Source organism: Trichomycterus rosablanca, chromosome 2 (assembly GCF_030014385.1).
Source record: "Trichomycterus rosablanca isolate fTriRos1 chromosome 2, fTriRos1.hap1, whole genome shotgun sequence".
NCBI classification, from domain to species: domain Eukaryota; kingdom Metazoa; phylum Chordata; class Actinopteri; order Siluriformes; family Trichomycteridae; genus Trichomycterus; species Trichomycterus rosablanca.
This window is the reverse complement of record NC_085989.1, coordinates 29153891-29177464: the sequence shown is the minus strand read 5'-3', so window position 1 is coordinate 29177464 and position 23574 is coordinate 29153891. Positions and strand designations below refer to the sequence as shown.

Here is a 23574-nt window from a genome sequence, read left to right as displayed (position 1 = left end):
CAAAAGCAGCTGCTGATAGGAGATGCTCTTCCCATTAAGTTTAATGAAATCATACCTGCATTTGCTTACCGATGTTCACCATGGTATTGATCAGAGAGCAGAGGAGCAGAGGAAATAACATAGATAAGTCAGAATCATAACAAGAATAGAAAAAAGAAGAAATAAAAGTACTGGAAGATGATATACAGGTAAGGAAATTGAATTAGTGTGTTTAGGCTGGATGTAGGTAAGCCAAGATGTAGGTGTTCTTTTAGGCTCTACTTTCTGAGAAAGTAATTAAAGCTAATTTTAAAGAGTTAGCTACTCTTCAATAAACATGGATTGGCTGTTTGTACCAAAAATATCTATCAAGCCCCAAAATACTATCACTAGACACTATCAAATTTGCAAATGTCATGCTTTCACTTTTGTATGAAAAGGGTAGTTAGCACCCTCTTTAAACACACCCAGTGACATTGCATGAGCTGGGGCAGCGAATTAAAAAAGGGCAGCAGCAATAAAAGAATTTTGTCAACAGTCAAACACGTGGATTGAATTTATAAATACAGTGGTACCATGAAACTCGACATCAGTTGGTCCTGGGACTGGTGTCAAGTTTTAAAGTTTTCAAGGTATTTTTTCCCATAAGGATGTATTTGAAAGCTGTTAATGTGTTCCGTGGTCCCGTGGAACTGCATATATTTTAGGCTAATGTAAAATAATGTGGTTGTTTTGGCACTTATACACTGAAAATAACACAAGTATAATATAAAAACCACTGAAATACAATTGAAAACAGTCAACATAAAAATACTATAAAACCTGCTCTTTACCTTTACTTATTTATTGTATTCTTATGCTTCTTAATCATGGAGATGCTTGATCTTGGAATACCGTATTCCTTAGCGAGCTCAGTAATTCACATACGAAGTGACAAAATCGCTTTTGTGCTGGCTGTGTCGTTGTTTCCTATAGAGTGTGGCAGTGCACAAAACTTAACATGACATTGTACTAAAACAATGAGCGAGGAATTTCATTAGTAGAGAGAACTTATGAGCAGTAATAATTAAGGTTTAGTGTTTTTATGTCCTTTTAATACATTGTCACATCAAGCTTTTTTTACGATAAGCGTGCAAGACTCGGAAAAGCTGATTCTCACAATTTCTCAGCACCCTGAGCTATAACACTAGTTTAAAAGTGAAACAGGAGTTCCTGCTAAACACATATACATGTGGAAGCTTACAGAGTGAATTTGACGGTTATTCCACACAAATGCATATTCGTCTCATATGCGCACTTTGATGAACAAAGCGGCTGTTCATTGTTAATTTGAAATTAAAGAAATAAATGTAAAAAAAGCTGAACACATCGAGTATGAGGAAAACTTCGAGTTTAAGGATACAAATTTCTCCAAGAAGTTTCAAAGATTTTGAGTTTAGGGGACGTCGAGTTCAGTGATGGCATAGTTACCTTTAAAAAGTAACTTAGTTACTTTATTGATTACTTGATTTTAAAAGTAACTAAGTTAGATTACAAGTTACTTTATTAGTTACATTCAGCAGCTGCCGTAATGCAACTGGAGCTGCGTAGGCGATTGAAGCGGAATAAGAAACAAGAAAGATAGCGGAAAACGGAGTCCTCTGTTCACAAGTGTAAGTAAGACAAATAAATAACAAAAAAAGGATAAATATCCAAAATTTTGGCGAGTGGGGTTTGTAATGAGTCTGTAACTATGGTGATATTACGTCATCACGTCCCCACGTGTAATACGTAGCGGTGTTGTTTGCATACTGCACACTTCTGTACTGAAAGTATGTACTTCTTTACCGGCCGAGTAGTGCATAGTTCCTCCAATCTAGTGCATACTCTGTAAGTATGCGATTTCGGACGCAGCTCGTGACTTCATTGTCGCATAGGCCAGATGTCACTCCCCGAGTTGCAAAAATAGTAACGCACAGTAACTTGGATAAGTAACTTTAATCTGATTACTGGATTGGAGTTACTAAGTAACGCGTTACTGACATCAGTGGTCGAGTTACAATGTACCACTGTATCATGTAAATCTAAGTAATAGATTCAAATAGTAAAATTTATCAGCAGTGATTTTCCAACTCTGACACTTGTCTAAACTGCTGGATTGTTATGACATTGTATATTTAATGTTCAGTACAGATGTTGGCATCTCATATAGAGGCTTTCACCTGATATTGCTGTCCATCTTGTATCAGGCTTCACAGGAAATCTTTCACAGTTGCTGTGTCTGGCAGCCAGACAACACATAATAAGTGAGATGGGCATTGTGGGTGTAGGCAGCCCGGCCTCTGAGAATACATGGAAATTTACTTAATGCTGTGTGGAATGTTTGGGTAGTACTCCACTTACAGCTGAGGCTTGCTGACTCAGCCAATGTGAGAAAATCACATTAGAAAATGCCGGCAGAGTATTCCATCTTGGGAGCTGTAATGCATTATATCTCTTTTTCACACATACCCACATTCACATTCTCAGTCTATCCATAATATTCTCTATCACACTTCTGCTTTATCACTGTGTTGTTATTCAAGAGAGCACTGGCATGCTGTCTGAGTCTGCAGTTGCTGTAAGAGCCTCATCCAGTGACAGGGAAAGCACTGTCATTAGTAAAGTAACAGTGAGTCTTTAAAATCAAATAACATTTTACCCTTTAAAATTATGTAAACAGTTAAATCAAACTTCTTACCCTATGTTGTCCCCCTTAAAATCAAGTAAAATGACTTTCCTTTTACTATACATCCCAAGTTTTGTCTGAGGTGTAAAAGCTATTTAAATATCATTTAAAATGAAACACTTAAGCAACGCAGTGAACACAGTGTTTAAGCTTTCTAACCACATAATCAAGTCTTTACAGTAGATGCAAAAAAATCCACATTTGAAAGGTAAGACATAAACATTAACACTACTCCACCAGTCCAGCTGAACAGAACCTGAACAGGCACAGGTGAAAGTCGTCAGCACATTTGGTGAGAAACTGAAAATGGGTGCAAAAATCCAAATGGTTTGAGAAAACTAAAAAGAGGTGTACGTACAGAAATGGGTGGGAAACAAAAACAGAGCAGTTATTATTATTTATTAGGATTTTAATGTCGTGTATTACACACTTTGGTTACATTAATGACTTCTTAGTTTCTGGTTACACAAGATTTACAAGTTTAATGTCAAACACAGTCATGGACTGTCTCCAATTCACCTCACTTGCATGTCTTTGGACTGTGGGAGGAAACCGGAGCTCCCGGAGGAAACCCACACAGACACGGGGAAAACATGCAAACTCCACACAGAAAGGACCTGGAACGCTTCAACTGGGGATTGAACCCAGGACCTTCTTGTTGTAAGGCGACAGTGCTACCCACTCAGCCACCCAAAAACAGAGCAGAGACCAGTGTGACTTGTTAAGTATGAAGATTCAACTCCAAATTTTGAAGATTAAAAGTAGAACCCTGGTAGTGATGGAGAACATGCTCTCACCTACATAGAAATAGAAATAGGAGTCTAGATTTTAAACTCATTTTAAATAAGCAATTGAACACACATGTGCATTACTTTTAAAACTCTTAAAATCTGCTTGAAATTATGGAGATTACTATAAAAGAACAGACTAATACGCAATCTATTGTCCAGCAATGTGGCTGCTCAATAATACATGCTGCTTGATCAGAATGTATTATTAATGATGGGAAATTCACAGTGACGTGGCCTGTTCTCAAATTGCTCATTTGCAAAACTGTTCCTTCAATCCTTGGTGCTTTCATGCCATACATTTTTAGAACATTTACAGAATATGCAGTTCACACACGGATGTCTTGTCTCTCTAATGAAAGTATGTCAGATGTCCTGAACTAATCTATTTTCCTCACAGATGAGGTAGAAGAGATAAAATTATGATTTGTCAGAGTTTACATGAAGCTGACGTATCTTTTATTTACAGCTAGACATTGCTGTCTTGACAGTTCCTTCACGTAAACACAGCTTGCTAATTTCCTCATAAATGATACACACCCCATCATATATCATTCAATCCAATATACAAATACAGTGGGAAAACTTTGGTGCCTCTATAGCAGGGGTTTCAACCTTTTTGGACATTCACCCCCCTCCGTGTGCCAACCTCGAACCTGCATTTGATGTAGATGAGAGCAGAAAACCTTACTTCACAGAGCCAATAGAGGCAAAAGTACATAAATTCTAAGTTCGCTGGTTCATGATACTCTGTTTTGACTGAAAGAATGGGAGCTAACTTTTAGCTCCACGGACAGAACGAGTCTGACGTGGTTACCGCTCTGTGGTAATAGCCAGTTTAATTAAGCCTCCCACCTGTAAGAAAAGCGAGTCACACAAAATGTTCCAGTAACTGGTGTTTACTTAAAACCACAGCATTCATTAATAAAAGTAAAAACGGAGAGCTGACTGAGAAAAGAAACGCTTTATAAGAATCGACTCTTATAGCGATATTGTGAACAGAGCATCTCCCACTATACACCTCTCTTAATGACACACACACCCACGTGCTATAACAGCAGTCATTGTTTTGTCACCGATTTATCTTCACTGTTAGCCGTATTTTTAAGCTTGAACTGGATAACATTAAACGTGTGTGTGTGCGTGGTCAGTGAGACTAATTAAATATGTCTTCTGTATATGAAAAATTAATTGCTTTAGTTTTAGAAGTAAAAAAATCTTGTAATGTAGCGACCCCCTGGACAGGTACTCGCAACCCCCCGGGTTACAAACCCCTGTTCTATAGTGCAACAAAAAGACTATGTATTCCATTTGAATTTATTTGTAAAGTGATTTTATTGGTAGATGTTGGCACAAATCAGTTTTATATAGACCAGATACAAAGTGTAGATCCCAAATGAGCAAGACTAAGGTAACACTGGCAGGCAAAAGTTCCTACAACGGCATTACGATGAAATCTCAGAAAGAAGATTAAGTTCTTTAAGAGTCTAATAATAACACTTAAACAGAAAATTATTTTGTAGAAAAAATAACCTTAAAGAACAAGGGTTGTGAAAAGGTGTTCATAAAAATCAGGTTATGTTAATCTGTTACTATCTATAGCAGTTCTTAAATAGTCTTATAAGTGTGCAGGTGGAATTATTCACATTTCAAATGTCAACAGCATGATGTTAGCATATTTCTAGATAACTTGTATCCTACGTTTATATGAACAGTTTGTATAATAAACAATAAAAACGAATAATTTTTGTTTTATTTCTTCCCAATTTGACAGCAGCAATCTAGGATTAATACAAAATAACAATGTATTCTTTTTCGGAGAGCTAATAAGAGCCATACTCTTCCTTAAAACTACTTTAAAATAACTACATTATATTACTACATTAATAAAATACAATGAATTCATAGTGGTGGGTGTTGGACAATAAATTAAAAATAAATTCGGAAGTTCTTAATATGAGATAGATCTTAGGTTCTTAATCTGAGATAAAGTTTGTGGAGATCTTCTTCCTAATCTGTGCTTCCCATTTTTTATGGAGCTGTAGAGATGTTTATATCTGGTGATTGAAGGGATCATGGGATATCCTTGACATCCTTGTGCTTTTTTAGATTTTGAATAATTTTGGCCAAATGAAAAAGACAAATATGGAGGGATTTATCTTCCTGGAATAGGGCACCAGTGTTTACACTATAGGTTGCACACGGTCCTGATACTTTACATGCAAACCAATCACTGGACCTAACTATTTGTATCAGGTAGTGGCACAAACCTGTATGGATCCACCAGACTAATGAACTGCTGACAGCAGATATTGTAAGTTTAAAAACATTCACTGAATTTTCCCAACATACATTAATCCAATTGTATGAAATAGGTTTTTGAATGGCAGCCTTGTCATAATGTCACAAACACAGCCATGTGCAGTTCAGCACATCCTTTTGTGTCTGTTTTCATGATGTACCCATCTAGTCTCTGCCCCATTTCTGTGATTTGCCCCTGTTTGTAGCAGTCCAGCTGATTCTCTCATGCTCATTAGCATTCATAGTATATATACCCCTGTGTTTGTAACATCCCATATAGCTTTGTATCTGGTGTTGTAAATAGTCTTGTTTCTGTTCCAAGCTTTTAGTTCAGGTTCAGATGGCAGTAATCATGTTCCCTAGTTAGTCTGTTTGTATCTGTGAGTATTATTTAGTCCTTATTACTTTCCTTAGTCCTGTCTGTTTAAGTTCCAGGCTTGGTCCATGTTTCAAGAGTTTGCTAAGTGTAGCAATTATCATTCTCGTTAGCATTCCTTATTGTTCTAACTCCTAGTGTGTATAGCTTAGTCTAGTGGTTCTTGTTATACCTGCTATTAGTTTAGAATTAGCATTAGCGTAGTGTAGCCTTAGCTTAGTTTGTTCCATGTGTTGTTTCTGTTCTATTTTGTCTTGTTTTTTGTACCTGTAAATAAACCATGTCTACCAAGTCTATCTGTGTGCATTCGCCTCTTAGCTTTCTCCCAGTGATTCAGTTAAGCCCAGTCTTACACATATTCTATTTGTATAGAGTTTTAGTGGTGCTTATTTAATTCGGTGGTTATTTCTGTGCTTGTGCATACCATCTATCCTTCTTACTGTCAAAGCTATTATAGCGATGTTATTTTGATTTTTAGATGTTGTACATTCTGTTAATTGGCTATTAACCTAAAATCATCTGTACATGTGTACAGTGTAATTGTGATATACAGTACATACTCTAGAGTCAAGCGCTTTTATGGTGTTGTGGTGTGGCTGTGTCAAACCCTATGCAAAACATCAGGCTTTTTTTTAACCAAAACAAACAATTGACATGTAAATTAAATGCTATTAAAACTAGTTTGTACCAGATCTGAGCAGTTGCCATCATTTCTCACTTTTTACCTTATTAAAAAAAGCCATTCCAGCTTTTACTTTTTCCTGACTGGATTATTGCAGCACATTGTCAAATAGTTATCTTATGGATGTCTACATTCATCTTATTCATCTTTGTTGTGGCTGTTTTACCTTGGTTAAGCATCTTAAAGATTAGGTTTATCATCCATTACACATGGTCACAGTGTTAAATTATACACCCCATCAGTGTATAACTTAACCTTTGATTACCGTTGATATATTTAACATTATACAACAGGTAGTTCCGACCTTACAATCTGATTGGTTGAGAAGCGTTCTAAACGTGCTGATATTCGTGATAACAGCACGGTCTTTTCACACCACTCGAGGTCGTGTGTTATCGCGAATAACATCACGGCTGTGATGATCTGCGACCAAATCACAGCCGTGATGTTATTTGCGATAACACACTCCCTCTCGTGTTCTATTGCTTAATTGTCACATCCATACAGTTCCAGAGATAATCTATTGTTAATCATACCAGGCACAAAGAAAATGTGCAAAACTACTGTTTTAGTAGATACAGGAGTGGATTACAACAAAAAAGTATTAATTACAGTAGGTGAGAAATGGCATTTCCAAAAGGAGTTCATTAAGATAAGGTAAGAAAAAACCTGACTGTTACTATTTTGGCACAAGGTTGAGGTCAGTGTGAGATGCCATGGTTGGGTGAGGCATTGTTGCATGACAGGCCCTTCACACTTCACTGCTCAGTACCATCACTTACTCTGACAGCATGAGAAGTGACTGTTTGTGTTTCAGAGGCTAAACTGTTATGGGTTCAAGTTTAAGTATACAACTCAACAGTGACAGCATTTTCCGGTGTCCCCAATTTACTGTACCAGTCATAATTCCTCCTGCCTACCAATCATTTTTAGTGTTAGGCTGATGCTCAGTAGAAGTAAAGACAGTTTCATTGTTTTATGAGCTAATCCATAGATCTTAGAAGTGCGTTACCTATAGTCAGAGATATTGTATATTTTGATATTTTTTTCAATATTATAGTGCATCAAAGCTCTCAGTATCAGATCAAACCTTATACTGATCCAATATTGGGTTGTCTTATACCGTATAAAACTAAAATGAAGTAATAAAGTAATAATTATATAAAATTATGCCAAATATGCTTAATTAAAGGGTTTAGCCTTCAGCTGTCAGCACTCTACAGTAAGTGGAATGACTTAAAATGATTTATCTATCAAGGGAAAGCAGCAAATTAAAATGTTAAACAAGATCAAATCTGTTATATTTGATCCCTCTCTTTATGTTTGGATGAGTCTGTATTCATAGATTAGATGCATAAATGGATGGGTCGTCAGCTGCCAAGATTACCATTAACTCTATTCATCACTTACAGATAATAGCTATGATATATATATATATATATATATAGGATTGAAAAATGTCTAATTTAATCCAAAGTTTTAGACTAATATCATCTGATATTGATATGTTGAATCAGTGTGTCCTATTTGAAAGCTTATTATTTTATTATTTTATTATTGTTATGGAAAACAGTAAAAATAACAGTAATAAATATGGTTCAACATATTTAACTGATTTCATCTCTGTAGTAAGATTAAGTTTTTCTTATTTCTGTCTCCAGGTTTTTAATACTTACTCAAATGAGGATTATGATCGAAGAAATGAGGAGGTGGATCCTGTGGCATCCTCAGCAGAATATGAACTGGAAAAGAGAGTGGAAAAACTGGAACTTTTCCCAGTGGAGCTGGAAAAGGGTAATTCTTTTTTTTACAGAATTACTAAATGTTTCAAAATGTGTTGGTAATAGGGATGTCCCGATCACGTTTTTTTGTTCCCGATCCCGATCATTAATTTTGATCCCGATCCGATACCGAGTCTCAAACCGATACTTGTATTTTCTAGATATTGTCTAGATAAGAACTAGATAATACTGTTCACACAGTGCACACTTCAAGTACATTACAGTTATTCAAATTAATCCAGTGTATATGTTTAACAACTGAATAGCTCTGCAGTGCTGTAGGAAAAAAAATGCCTGCATCCAAGCTATTGCTTAATGTTATTTAGTTTTTCCAAAATAAAAGTAAACAAACTTAGTGCAGCATTGTATTAGTTAAACTACAACACTCAAAATAAAGTGAAGGTTCTTTTTGAGGAAAATCAGCATCTCTGCCGTGTTAGCGGACAGCCGGTTCCTTTTCTCATCATATAATAATAAACTTGCTGTATTCGGCCGTATCAAATTGGTAGATCGTTTGGTTAAATGATATCTGGTTTGTTTATGAGCCACCGTACTTGTAGGTGTGTTGTAACTAAGCCAATCAGAGTGCTTGATACTGAGATGTCGTTCAGTCTTGTAACTCGTGCTGTATGTTATGCTCCTTTCATACTCGGATTAAAAGTTATTGTTTTGTAAACCGGAGTGATCCTTGACTCACACACCATATAAATAGTAAAATTCTACAGTAATGAACGCAGCTCTGCTACTACCGCCTCGTGAAACGCTCACATTGCAGACATTACACTTTGCTGTTGGACTCTCCGTTTACGATACCGATCAGTTAAAAAATGCCTTGATCGGGCCCGATTCCGATCTTTGAGATCGGATCGGGACATCCCTAGTTGGTAATATGGTTTAAATTAAACACATTCATATTCTTAGCTGGGGTCAAGACAACAGTGACTTTGTTAATAATATCTACTTTAATACTTTGCTTCATCTGTTAGGTCTAGCAACAGTAAACATTTATGCAAAACATACCTTAATGGAAAAAATCAAACACTTACTGTTTTCCTGCGTGGGGACACCAATATAACTTATTAAAAACAGAAAATTTGATATTTTTTTATTTAATGTTAGGGTGGCACGGTGGCTCAGTGGGCAGCACTGTTGCCTCACAGTGATAAGGTCCTGGGTTTGATTCCAAGGTGGAGTGGTTGGGACTTTTCTGTGTGGAGTTTGCATGTTCTCCCTGTGTCTGTGAGGATTTCCCTTCGGGAGCTCTGGATCCCTCCCACAGGAAAAAAATAATAAACCAGGCACAGTTATCTTTGAATGACATAAAATAAGAAACATCTAGTGAACAAAGTTGTTTGAATTGTGTGCTGGGCAGCCCACACTGATCAAAGCCTTTTTCTGTAACAGCCTCTTTAGGTTTAGAGTGTTTTTAACTTCAGTTCATTTCCTTTGCATGCCACCATTCCTCCAGTCAAAACACAGAATAAGCAGAGGGAATATTTTTAGGGTGCTGTGATTTCTCCTATTAGTAGAAACCCCACAGTAAGCTACAGTATGTCTTCTAGTGCTTTCAGAGCTGTGTCTACAGACTATGGTGCTAACATGTTGTTGACAGTCGCCTCTGTCTTAGTTTCAGAATTAGGAAAAGGCTTTTTTTTTAATAAGGCATGCAGTCTATTGATCTGTGGCTGTTGTAATGCTTTGTGTTGTGGAATGCAAAAACTCCCCCTGTAGCAGTAACAGCATCTTCTGTTTTGCCCATTCTCACAAAATACTTAATTTACCTAACAAATTTTGTTTTGCCGGGCTTATGTGGGCTTCTATGCTGCTGGGACCTTTATTTGACATTGACACGTACATGCCAGTTTTGCAGGTCATGCTCTCAAGAATCCAGACCCGGATGAAAACGAAGGAATTTTTCTTTAATTCGTGTATAAATTTTCATTTGTGTTTGAGCATTTTAAAGCTGTTCAGGTGCCATGTGCTACTGTCGACTAGCAAGCTGCTGCTCTGTCTTTATGCTAAAATAATTGATGTTCCGATTGACTAATGTTTGTGTGAAGGGTGTGCACATGACTAATCAACGTTGGCATGAGAGAAGGTGTGACCTAAAGACAGACGTGACCTTAAGGTTAAATTAATGCAAAAATGTACACAGAATGGCGACTGCTTACAGCATAAGCCGAATCCCAGACATGGCAATTTAGAAATCCTGACACATTTTTAGGTTCCAAAAAGTGGATGGGTCTGTGAAAAATCGGATCACAATATGATCACCCTTTTGTTACCAGTTCTTTTTTAATTAAATAACAGGATTACTTTAAATTAGATTAGAAGTTTATTTCACAGTTCTAGTACAGTGGCGACTGTAGCCACATAAAAAAACATAAATGACAGTACAATTAGATCAATAATTGTGTTTTGCTCTAAGGCCACTAAACTATAATAATAATATAAGCAGCAATAAGGAATAAACAATGTAACCACCATGTAAAACCTATTAAGGTAAGGGTCCTCAGAGATTAAGTAGATTAATCCTTATTTATTCTAAGGTGGCAGTGAGTAGTGCTGTCACCTCACAGCAACAAGAGCATGGATTCGATTTCCCGGCCAGGGGGTTTAGGATCCTTTCTATGTGGAGTTGGCATGTTCTCCCTGTGTTTGCATGGGTTTCCTCCCACAACAGCCAGCCAGCCAGTTGAAGTTACTACAATTTACCCTAAGTATAAGTGTGTGTCTCTGCCCTGTGATGGATTGCCTGTTATTTTAGATACAATATATACAATATTATATAATATATACAATATTATAAATATATACAATTTTATATACAATGACAATAAAGGTATGCATTCATTCATTTTTTTAACAGCACACAGTTTATTAGATCAGTTTTTAGATCAACTGAATATTACATTTCTTGAGTGAAATTATCACCCATAGATAAAAATGCTCTACATCCTTGTTTTATTCTTTGTTTAGATGACGATGGCTTGGGCATCAGCATAATTGGCATGGGTGTTGGAGCAGATGCTGGCTTAGAGAAGCTGGGTATCTTTGTCAAGACTGTTATCGAAGGTGGAGCAGCAGAAAGAGATGAAAGGTAAGAATGTTAGAAAGGAGAGGGTCACACTTAACCCTGCTTTGCACCACTGCTTCCTTTCCCAGACGTTTCTCTGTATGTGGCTGAGATTAGAGCAGGATCTGAAACCTGAGGAAAGCCTTTGGAATGCGGAGTATGCACATTAAGTGGAAAGGTCATTTTGCTGCATGTTACCTGCTTGACCCGGGTAACTTTAACTGCCATTGACAGGATGAAGGCAGAGCTAATGAGCTTGCAACATAAGAATATCACTAGTATTGGAATCAGAGACCACCTCATGAGAACATGTGCATAGTATTAGTGTGATGAAAAAGCACAGATTCATTCCTGAGAAAAAGGGTGGTTGTACTACTTATGTGTCTGATGTTGCATGACCACCTACAATACTAGGTAAAATGAGATAAAGGATGCTCTTGGCAAGAGATTAGTACAGGACTGGGGAGGATTGCCAGCAGTTGTGGGAATGTAGGCGGAGAGCATTCCCTACAAAACATTTAAAACATTTAATTTTATATTGCAGCACTGGACAAAGCAGTCTTGAGATTTTTTCAATTAGTCTGTTTTGCCCATTCTGGATTTGGGAGTTGATTATTCCTAGCTTAGAATTAAGGCAAGGCTGTTGTTGTTGCCAGCCTCATATGAAACACATTAAGATTCTGTCTTGCAAGCACTCTGCCACCTGCCTGTCGACTGGACAGAGTGGATTTGCCAGCAGCTTTGTATTCAAAAGGAAACATGAGGTTGAGTCACTAGTTTATCAAACAGCAAGCATGTACAAAGTACCACAGTTGAAGAGACAGTAGCCAGAGGCACCTATATAACTCAGAGTAAACAGTGAAACCAGTTTACTAGCACATACATTTTCATTGTGCTCACTGGTATTTACATTTACATTTTCAGCATTAAGCGGACACTTTTATCTAAAGCGACTTACAATTATGACTAAAAATGATTTTGAGCAATTGAGAGTTAAGGGCCTTGCTCAAGGACCCAACAGTGACAACTTGGTGGTGGTGGGGCTTGAACCGGCAATCTTCTGATTACTAGTCCAGAACCTTAACCACTGAGCTATCACTGCCCTGGTATTTAAAAGAACGCAAAACTGTGACGTTTTGCATATAGTACTCAACATATTTTTGTTGTAATTTAATACAAAATAAATTAATAATAGTCCACAGGCAATGCAAAAACTGTCACTGCAAGTGTTTTAGTACATTATTTTAGGAGGCAGATTGGAGCTAATTTCTGATTTAATACTGAGCACACAATCGTTATTGTATCAATTGATTTCATATTATTTCATTTATCAATTACCGTACAACTGTTACTGAATACAATGCAGGAAACTGAGGGTTAAGGGCCTTCTCAGTGCCCAACAGTAACAACTCAGTGTTTTAAACTCTCCATTTAATTGTAATTTCTGAGACACATGGCTTCACTAATCGGTTGTCATTTTTGGCACGTCACTGCAAAGGCAGTTTACTGCTGTTTATTTGTAAAGATTTTGCATACATTTAGTACAAAAAGACCCGTGGGGTTATCTGGTTTAGGGTAGATCTCAATTGTTAGACATTACATGATGGACAGATAAATAAATAACTAAATAAGTTATTTAGATAACTGATTTAGGGTAGATCTTAATTGTTAGACATTATATGATGGACAAATAAAAAACTAACTAAATAAGTTGTTTAGATACCAAATAAATGCATCTGGGAAGTGCCTTTAAAAATTTCTTTGAGGGTTATAAATGGTTAATGTCATTGAATTTTGCCATTTACTCATAGAGCACTGCAGGCTAGGCTGCTCGTTTTTAATGCTTTTGAGACTAAAGTGAAAAAGTACCTTTATTATTAGATAGACAGGCTTTTTCATTATAATTAAATTATAATGGGCCAGTGATAGCTCAGTGGTTAAGGCACTGGACTAGTAAACAGAAGGTTGCTGGTTCAAGCCCCGCCACTACCAAGTTGCCACTGTTGGGTCCTTGAGCAAGGCCCTTAACCCTCAATTGCTCATTGTGTTCCGCTCACTGTGTAAGTCGCTTTGGATAAAAGTGTATGCTGAAAATGTAAATTACTTTAATTTTAGTTTACTTTAATTAGTTTTAGTTTACTGTAGCTCCCTACCAAGGGATTTATAATCATGTCATTAGCAATTAAGCGAGAGTGTACAAAAACACCACTGTTTTTTAATAGTTTCAACTGTGCAGCTGACAAATGTTTTGTACTTTCTGCTCCTGTTTAGGATTAAGGTGAACGATCAGATTGTGGAGGTTGATGGTACCAGTCTGGTGGGGGTGACACAGAGCTTTGCTGCCTCTGTATTACGAAACACACAAGGTGTGGTCAGGTAAGATTCCCAAATGACCCCAGCTTTACAGGATGTAAGGGTACACACAGATGCATATACACATAAAACCACTCAGGTACTCACAGATGTCCTCTTATTGCTAGTTACAGGTAAAGGTCATCATGCTGATGTTCCTTTTTTGCAACAAACCCATACATTGTAGAAAGTCTAATGTTTTGTGTAAAATGTCAGGGCTGATTTTCACTTTTTTAGTGTGCATGGAACAGAGAGTGCCGTTTTCCTGAATGCATGAAAACGCCCTCAGACATAGAGGAACAGAGTGGCTCTTGTGTTAGCATAACAGCATGGTTTAATGAGAAAACACAATCTCTTCATAAACACTAGGACGGCACAGCATGTCAGACAGATTTATTATTAAACTGAAGCCGACTGTGCTGCTCCCCTTTCTATATTCTCTTCAATATGGCAATTAAAGTCTAACTGCAGCTGTGGCAATTTAACAGTTTGCAGTTACCGTTTAAATTTACAGCTAATTCTTTACTGACAGATGATTTTGCCCCAATTAATACATTAATATTTTGATGTATGGGCTCAATAAAGATTTATTAAAATGGACTATAGGCCTATTCAGAGATAAATTAATAAGAATATAGATAATAATGATTGTAATGAGGTAAGAACATTGCACATTGTGTTAATATAAACATGGGGAAAATAAAAAAACACCCTTCTATACAAACAAACAAAAACACATTATATCAAAATACCGTATGTATTTAGTATGTTTACATTAAGGTATCTGGCAGACAATTTATCCTTGGCTTACAACTATGACTGGAAACCGTCCAAGCAGTTAAAGATTAGGGGCTATTATAAAGTCTGTTGAGTACAATATTTAAATAACACATTAAATAAACAAATACAGTGGTACCTTGTAACTCAACATCTCCTAAACTCAAAATCTTTGAAACTCAACGCCCTTCGTTGAGAAATTTGTACCCTTAAACTCAACGTTTCCCTTAAACTCATGTTCAGTTTTTGTTTTTTAAAAAAGTATTTATTTAATTTTTAAATTAACAATGAACAGCTGCTTTGTTCAGCGCTCGGCTTGAGTGGTGTGGTAATACATCAAAGTGTGCATATGAGACAAAACTGCATTTGTGTGGAATAACCATTAAATTCACACTGAAAGCTCCACATGTATCTGTTAAGCTGGATTTTCCTCACTGTTTCACGTTTAAACTTGTGTTACAGCTCAGGGTTCTGAGAAATTGTGAGAATCAGCTTTTATTTCAGTGTCTTTTATTCTATATTTGTGTTATTTTCAGTGTATAAGTGTCAAAAACAACCCCACTATTTTACATAAGCCTAAAATATATGCAAGTCCACGGGACCATGGAACGCATTAACAGGTTTATCCTTATGGGATGCCTTGAAACTCAACGCCTTTTAAACTCAACGTCAGTGCCAAAACCAATTTTTGTTGAGTTTCAAGGTACGACTGTACTATGATTGTTTCAGATTATCATTATTTAAAGTTTATATTTGTGCAGGCTAAGTGTTTTCCAAGATTTTCTCATTTTTTTATGCCTTAGTATTTGACTTCTGCTCTCTTGTGGTTTCCCTTCTTGTATTAAGCACCCTGTGGCCCAGATTCTCCTGTTGGGCTATATATAACATAGGAATTAATCCAGGTATTTAACCCAAGATGCTTTACTGGTCACCAAACTGAACTAGACAGCTGTATTAACACCAACTCTGAATTAAGAATAATTCATTGGCTTTGAGTCAGCCTTGAGTCGTGACAGGAAGGTTAAGCAAATTGCAGACCATAAATAGCTCTGTCAGCATAGTAAGCACACTGTGTGTATTTGAGCACTGAAACATAAATGTAGGGCTTAACGGTTAAGGTACTGGACTAAATAGCGTCACTCCCACCAGTACATTATTTAAATTGTATTGGGTAACAACTGAAAGTTGCACAGGCTGGTTTTCAGGTCATCAGTAGCACTACAGCACAGAAGCAGTGATCAGCACTGCTTCTCTCAGCTGATGGGTCACATGTAGATCAGGGCTGGGTGCAGATACAAAACAATTAGAAGGCCCTCCTGCTGGATCCCTCTTACACACTCTGCTGTGCTTCAAGAGATGAAACAGACCTGTAGGGAAATGAGAATATTTTTAGAATATTCTCAGAAGCTTGTATTTTGTACTCTGAAGTCTGGTGTCTACAAAAATCACAGCAAAACTGAAATGTGAACGCTTTACCATTACCTGGATTTCATTTTCAGTTTTAATAACGTTTACTTTTCAAGTAATCAAGCAAATTGGTAAATCATCACAGTCCTGCTAAAAAAGAATGTGAACATCTGTTTTGAAAATAATGAAATACGAGGGATTTTCCACACTTTTAAATATATAAATATTTTTTTGCATTTTCTCCCCATTTTCCTCCCGATTTAGCACACACTATTTTGTCTTCCGCTGCTGAGAGATGCCAGATTGCATCCAAAGAGAGCACGTCGCTGTACATGCCTCTTTCGACACGTGCACAGCCCTCCTCTTCTCGCCCATACATTCTGCACAGGCGTCTCTTCCGCAAATCAGGGTCCTTACACAGCGTATGAAGACCCACCCACTCACAAATTGTCCGGCCCCCACCCTGCAGATACGGTGGCCAATTAGTATCTGCTGCAGGCACTGCCAATTATGCCCTCTAGATGGCGCCCAGCCGACCGGTGGCAACACCGAGTTTCGAACCAGCGAGTGCAGAAACTCGGTGCTGGTGTGCAAGCAGAATACCTGGGCGCCACTTTTATATTTTGGTTGAAAACAATGAGGGGGAGAGGAGTAGTAATTGGTCGTGTCTGAGAGACTGAGAGAGAGCCTATAGTGTGGATTTAGCACAATCTGATTTCCACCTTTTTGGACCGCTCAAAGAAGCTTTAAGGGGAAGAAGATTTTCATCTGATGATGATGTGAAAGCAGCAGTGCATCAGTGGCTACACACTCAACCAAAAACATTTTTTGCTGATGGCATTAAAAAGTTGGTATGATGCTGGGAAAAATGCATTGGAGGGTGACTATGTAGAAAAGTGATTTAGTTTGTTTTTTAAAACTCTTAATAAATAGAGTTTACGAGAAGTGTGCAAACTTTATTCCTAAAATAGCTGCTAATCTGTAGCTGCTAATCTATCTAGGACAGTCAGGATAAGGAGGATTTTGTTCATGAATTGCCCTCTACAAGTAATTTTATAGCATCTAAGTTGGCTTTGATTCTAGACAATTATTACTGTCTTGTTGCAACTTTTGTGAAACTACAGGTGATTTAAACCATTTTATGTTTCTTTAAAATATCTTAATATAGTGCGCAGTGACAGTTTCCTTTACCATTTCTATCTGTAGACCATTGTTCCAGAAGAGGACAGAGCAATGCTCTAGTGTTTGTCATTCAAACCAGTTGTTTAAGTTCTGTATTTGTAGAACATTTATTAATGTTGAAATATCTGACTAGCAATGCCAGTTACCTTCCTGTTGTTTTTCATTACATCAGTGGCCTGTTAAGCTTTATAACACCTCCTCTATACACACAAACACAGCTTAGAAAACAATCCCTACAACAGCAATAACACTGTTCATAACATTCCACAAACCACATCAGTTCCAACTGTTAAGATTCCACCCTGGTGATTGGTTGATCTTATTTTGGTGCAGATTTGTAATTGGTCGGGAGCGTCCAGGTCAGGAAAGCGAGGTGGCCCAGCTAATCAGTCAGACTCTGGAGCAGGAGAGACGTCAGAGAGAGATGATGGAGCAGCAGTATGCACAGTATGATGCTGATGATGACGAGGTAGGTCTCAGTGTTATTCTCACTGCTGTACATCTGTCTCCTATAACCTGTGTGAACAAATCATCACCTACCTGCAGCTATAATATCCCTACACTTTACAACACAGTACAACCATTTAGTTTAAAGTCACTACAAGCCCAAACCTGTTACAACTTGACAAAGCATGTTTCCACATGTAAATCCAGTTTTAGTGCATCAGAAGAATCTGTTCCTAATAAACGCATTTGCTATCACATTTGAAACAATTTGATATTGCTGTGTGTACATAAAACTTGTTGGTTGGGGCATTATTGTGCTGAGTAAATGAAAGGAACCTACAGGCTGTGCACACTGTAAGCAAATCAACACTGACAAATACTGAGTACTGCCTCGCATTGTATGCTAAGTCTGAAACTTATCTGGAAAATTCCAACAGCTCTCCCGCAGGATATTGTAAAGCAAAGCCAACTCCCAAACTATAAACCAGGCCATGATGGCCAGACCTCCTGGCATGTTCAGGGTCGCTCAGGTCATTTTATGCATGACGTCTTCCTCACACACACGTGGAACAGGGCTATTAGAAGCAATTAGAAGAAATGTAAAACAAAGGAGTTCTGTTCAGTTAACAACAACTCAAAGGGGAAATGATCTCAGCAGACCAAGGGATCCTACCTCCAGTGGATACAATATAGGGTTAGCATGTCTTGCCAGATATTAAATGTCTTCCCTAAGACTAATAACCTTTTATGATCTTCTAAATTTTTGCAAGCTAAATACATACTTAGAAGTATTAACATTAAAATATTTATCAATATATATTTTTCTAACAATGCTTTTTTAACAAATGCTTTTTTAACAAGACTTGCTTTTTATCAGACACATTTTGTACATATGTTATGTACTCTCAAATTGATTTTTTACTGGATCTAATATTCTGTTTTTTTATATGAAATCAAAACATTAACCTGTTTTTTTCATGAATTGAACTGAATCAGTTCCATGGTTGCCATGGCACTGAGGATCTACAGGGGTTGGACAAAATAACTGAAACACCTGTCATTTTAGTGTGGGAGGTTTCATGGCTAAATTGGACCAGTCTGGTGGCCAATCTTCATTAATTGCACATTGCACCAGTAAGAGCAGAGTGTGAAGGTTCAATTAGCAGGGTAAGAGCACAGTTTTGCTCAAAATATTGCAATGCACACAACATTATGGGTGACATACCAGAGTTCAAAAGAGGACAAATTGTTGGTGCACGTCTTGCTGGCGCATCTGTGACCAAGACAGCAAGTCTTTGTGATGTATCAAGAGCCACGGTATCCAGGGTAATGTCAGCATACCACCAAGAAGGACAAACCACATCCAACTGTGGACGCAAGAGGAAGCTGTCTGAAAGGGATGTTCAGGTGCTAACCCGGATTGTATCCAAAAAACATAAAACCACGGCTGCCCAAATCACGGCAGAATTAAATGTGCACCTCGACTCTCCTGTTTCCACCAGAACTGTCCGTCGGGAGCTCCACAGGGTCAATATACACGGCCGGGCTGCTATAGCCAAACCTTTGGTCACTCGTGCCAATGCCAAACGTCGGTTTCAATGGTGCAAGGAGCGCAAATCTTGGGCTGTGGACAATGTGAAACATGTATTGTTCTCTGATGAGTCCACCTTTACTGTTTTCCCCACATCCGGGAGAGTTACGGTGTGGAGAAGCCCCAAAGAAGCGTACCACCCAGACTGTTGCATGCCCAGAGTGAAGCATGGGGGTGGATCAGTGATGGTTTGGGCTGCCATATCATGGCATTCCCTTGGCCCAATACTTGTGCTAGATGGGCGCGTCACTGCCAAGGACTACCGAACCATTCTGGAGGACCATGTGCATCCAATGGCGGTGCCGTGTATCAGGATGACAATGCACCAATACACACAGCAAGACTGGTGAAAGATTGGTTTGATGAACATGAAAGTGAAGTTGAACATCTCCCATGGCCTGCACAGTCACCAGATCTAAATATTATTGAGCCACTTTGGGGTGTTTTGGAGAAGCGAGTCAGGAAACGTTTTCCTCCACCAGCATCACGTAGTGACCTGGCCACTATCCTGCAAGAAGAATGGCTTAAAATCCCTCTGACCACTGTGCAGGACTTGTATATGTCATTTCCAAGACGAATTGACGCTGTATTGGCCGCAAAAGGAGGCCCTACACCATACTAATAAATTATTGTGGTCTAAAACCAGGTGTTTCAGTTATTTTGTCCAACCCCTGTATATTAGAACTGTGATGATTGACTGGAAGGCTGAATCATCAGCAGGAAGCAGAACAATTTCATTTATAGGCTGCATGCAGCGGTTTTACTATTGAAATGGTCAAGAACTGTTTAGCATTGTTGCTGGTAAGTGCAATGCAAGTGATACTAGGGAAGTAAAATTTCAAACCCGCAATAAGTGGTGTTAAAAATACAAGCACATGCACAGTTTAATGGATGTTGCATCAGAACTGAGAGTTTGTTTTTGCATGGTTGCTGTTTCTGTATTGTAATTTATGTTATGTAAGAGATAACAGCCATCACACTGTCCTGTTATAAATAAATAAAAAAGGGAAGTGTTTCCTCCTACAATCATTTTCTGTCTTTATCTTGTAACAGGACAAGTCTGTGGGGATTTTTCAGATACCATGTCTGTGTGTGTGTGTGTGTGTGTGTGTGTGTGTGTGTGAGTGTGTGTGTGTGTGTGTGTGAGTGTGTGTGTGAGTGTGTGTGTGAGTGTGTGTGTATGTACTGTATAAATGTAGTCAGACTAGTGTATATAAGAGTAGTCTTTACACCACATCACAGATACACTTTGTAGTTACAAATACCTAAACATTTACACTACAATACATATTTTATAATGATCAATAAAACACAATGTAAACATGACACAAACATGTTGTATGTACATAAAATTACATTTATTCCTATATTACAAACACAATATGATACATGGTTGCAGTTCTTTAGTTTTTAGTTGCACTGTCTTTTACTTGAAGTGATTTAAGCAGCTGAAGTTTCCTAAACCTGAATGGAATACATCTTATATGTTGAGACCAGCTACTCATTTATACTCATGTATGTCATTAAAGCCATGCATTTATATCATGATGTCACTAATTAATCTATATACACTGATCAGCCATAACATTAAAACCACCTCCTTGTTTCTACACACATTGTCCATTTTATCAGCTCCACTTACCATATAGAAGCACTTTGTAGTTCTACAATTGGAGTAGTCCATGTAGTCCATCTGTTTCTTTGCATGCTTTGTTAACCCCCTTTCATGCTGTTCTTCAATGGTCAGGACTCTCCCAGGACCACCACAGAGCAGGTATTATTTGGGTGCTGGATCATTCTCAGCACTGCAGTGACACTGACATGGTGGTGGTGTGTTAGTGTGTGTTGTGCTGATATCAGTGGATAAGACACAGCAGCACTGCTGGAGTTTTTAAACACCTCACTGGCACTGCTGGACTGAGAATAGTCCACCAACCTAAAACATATCCAGCCAACAGCGCCCTGTGGGCAGCGTCCTGTAACCATTGATGAAGGTCTAGAAGATGACCAACTCAAACAGCAGCAGTAGATGAGCGATCGTAGGTGTGTCTAATAGAGTGGACAGTGAGTGGACACGGTATTTAAAAATTCCAGCAGTGCTGCTGTGTCTGATCCACTCATATCAGCACAACACACACTAACATACCACCACCATGTCAGTGTCACTGCAGTGCTGAGAATCATCCACCACCTAAATAATACCTGCTCTGTGCTGGTCCTGTGGGGGTCCTGACCATTGAAGAAAAGGTGAAAGGGGGCTAAAAAGATATGTAGAGAAATAGATGGACTACAGTCCATCTTCAGTCATTGTAGAACTACAAAGTGCTCCTATATGGTAAGTGGAGCTTATAAAATGGACAGTGAGTGTAGAAACAAGGAGGTGGGTTTAATGTTATGGCTGATCAGTGTATAATAAGCTTATTAGTATGTGAATGAGTGGACTGTATGCTGTAAGTGTTTAGTGTGGTTTTGTAAGGGTGGTTTTACTTGTGCTGGGTTTTGTTTGCTAATACAGCACCGTGATGTTCAGCAAGAATCGTAATTAAGGTGACCATACCCGTCTCACACCACTGACCTATAAAGGTGCTTGTGTGTGTAGGTGTGTATGTGTGTGTTTCAGAGTAGGGTCAGAGTTGACAGAAGTACATCTATTTCTTGCTTTAGTAAAAGTACAAATGCTTATCTAAGCCACCTGTACTGAACGTTGAAGATTGATTCTTCTGTTTCGTTTCTTAGCCACGCCACAAATTCGGGAGAGGATTGCGATTGCACAGTGATTACTTTTCATTGTGGCATGAATACTGCTTTGCTGATTGTACTATGTTTTGTTTTGGCACATTCCAAGCACAACAAAGTGAAATGTAGTACAGATGCAATATAATTGCATTTTAAGCTGCTTTGTGTTAAACTACTTTTCATCTTGGTACACATTCTGCATGTTATTTTTAAAAAGAAATGATGTGCATATAACATTTGTCCATTGTAGTGACTGCTTTTCAGGTGGGCACTAATGTCTTTTTTGTAATATGAAACGAATAAAGGGTTAACAGTGTGCTGCTGAACAAGCACATGCAGTGAAGTGTTTTTGTGTGTGAGATGTGGATGCATGTGTTTGTTTATGTGCATCAGCTCACAGCTGCACTGAGAATTAGTAGCTATGGGTAAACAGCATGTACAGTGAATGAGTGACAGACTTGACCAGGCAACTGACCTGACCACCTCAAGGGCTGAGGGAACATAGTTTTCTACGAGTGTGCAAATCGCGATTTGACTTTTTTATGACGAGTGCAATAAGATAATCGTGTATGACTCATTGACAAAATGAATGCGACTTTAGAAGAGGCTCTTGTTCCTCTCTTTCTATCTGGAATCATGTTTATTGCATTGTACATTGTCCATTTTCATGTGTGCGTGTGTGAATGTGTGTGCAGGTCAAGCCAACCATGACACTAATTTGTCTGGGTGTGAGCTTGTTTTTGCCTGTTCTGCCCAGTTACTATTTTTCTTTGCAGAGATGAATGCACCTGGTGTAAAGGGAGAGAGACAGTACAGGGATGGACTGTTATTACCTTGGACTAAATTTGTGCTTACATTACCACCTCCTGGTCTGTCCCTATTAAATACAAACCTAAAGAAACAAATATTTAGTTTGTTTTAAGTAAAGCCTTTAAAGTACTTCGTTTAATAGTTTGATTTATTATAATTCTGCTACCACCCTCTTTAATTTTTTTTATGTGTACTTTTCCTGTGCTGAAGAAATATTAGCCTCTCTATTTTCTTTACTGTGGGGGGCAAAACACGTGACATTTAGCAGGCAGGCATATTGCAGCTCCAGTTGTTTAACTTGTAAATATGATTATTTTCAAGAATATAGCTTTTTTTAGGACATATTTTCACAGACTTTTGCACACTTCTCCATTATCCCCCATCTTTATGCAGGCACTATCGAACAGCCAGTGAAGGTCGTAATTGTAGCAGACATCATGAAACCTCTCCAACTTTCCCACCCTCAGATGAGCCAGTTATTGTCTGTATAGACAAAGTTTGAAATGGGATTAAATCTGCGAGTTTGAACCAGCGTCTAGCGTGTTTTACCCCTGTGCCACCCGAGCGCTGACCTCATTTTAC

At 38.1% G+C, this 23574-nt stretch overlaps 1 protein-coding gene across 1 annotated transcript in view; it reads left to right on the top strand.

Moving 5' to 3' along the window:
* ppp1r9a (protein phosphatase 1, regulatory subunit 9A) overlaps window positions 1-23574 on the top strand; it is a 61775-nt gene that overhangs the window by 15481 nt on the left and 22720 nt on the right. Inside the window, exons 2-5 of the mRNA XM_063014000.1 lie at window positions 8495-8627; window positions 11594-11714; window positions 13962-14066; window positions 17742-17877. Coding sequence (XP_062870070.1) covers window positions 8495-8627; window positions 11594-11714; window positions 13962-14066; window positions 17742-17877 — 495 coding nt within the window. The remainder of the gene's footprint in view (window positions 1-8494; window positions 8628-11593; window positions 11715-13961; window positions 14067-17741; window positions 17878-23574) is intronic.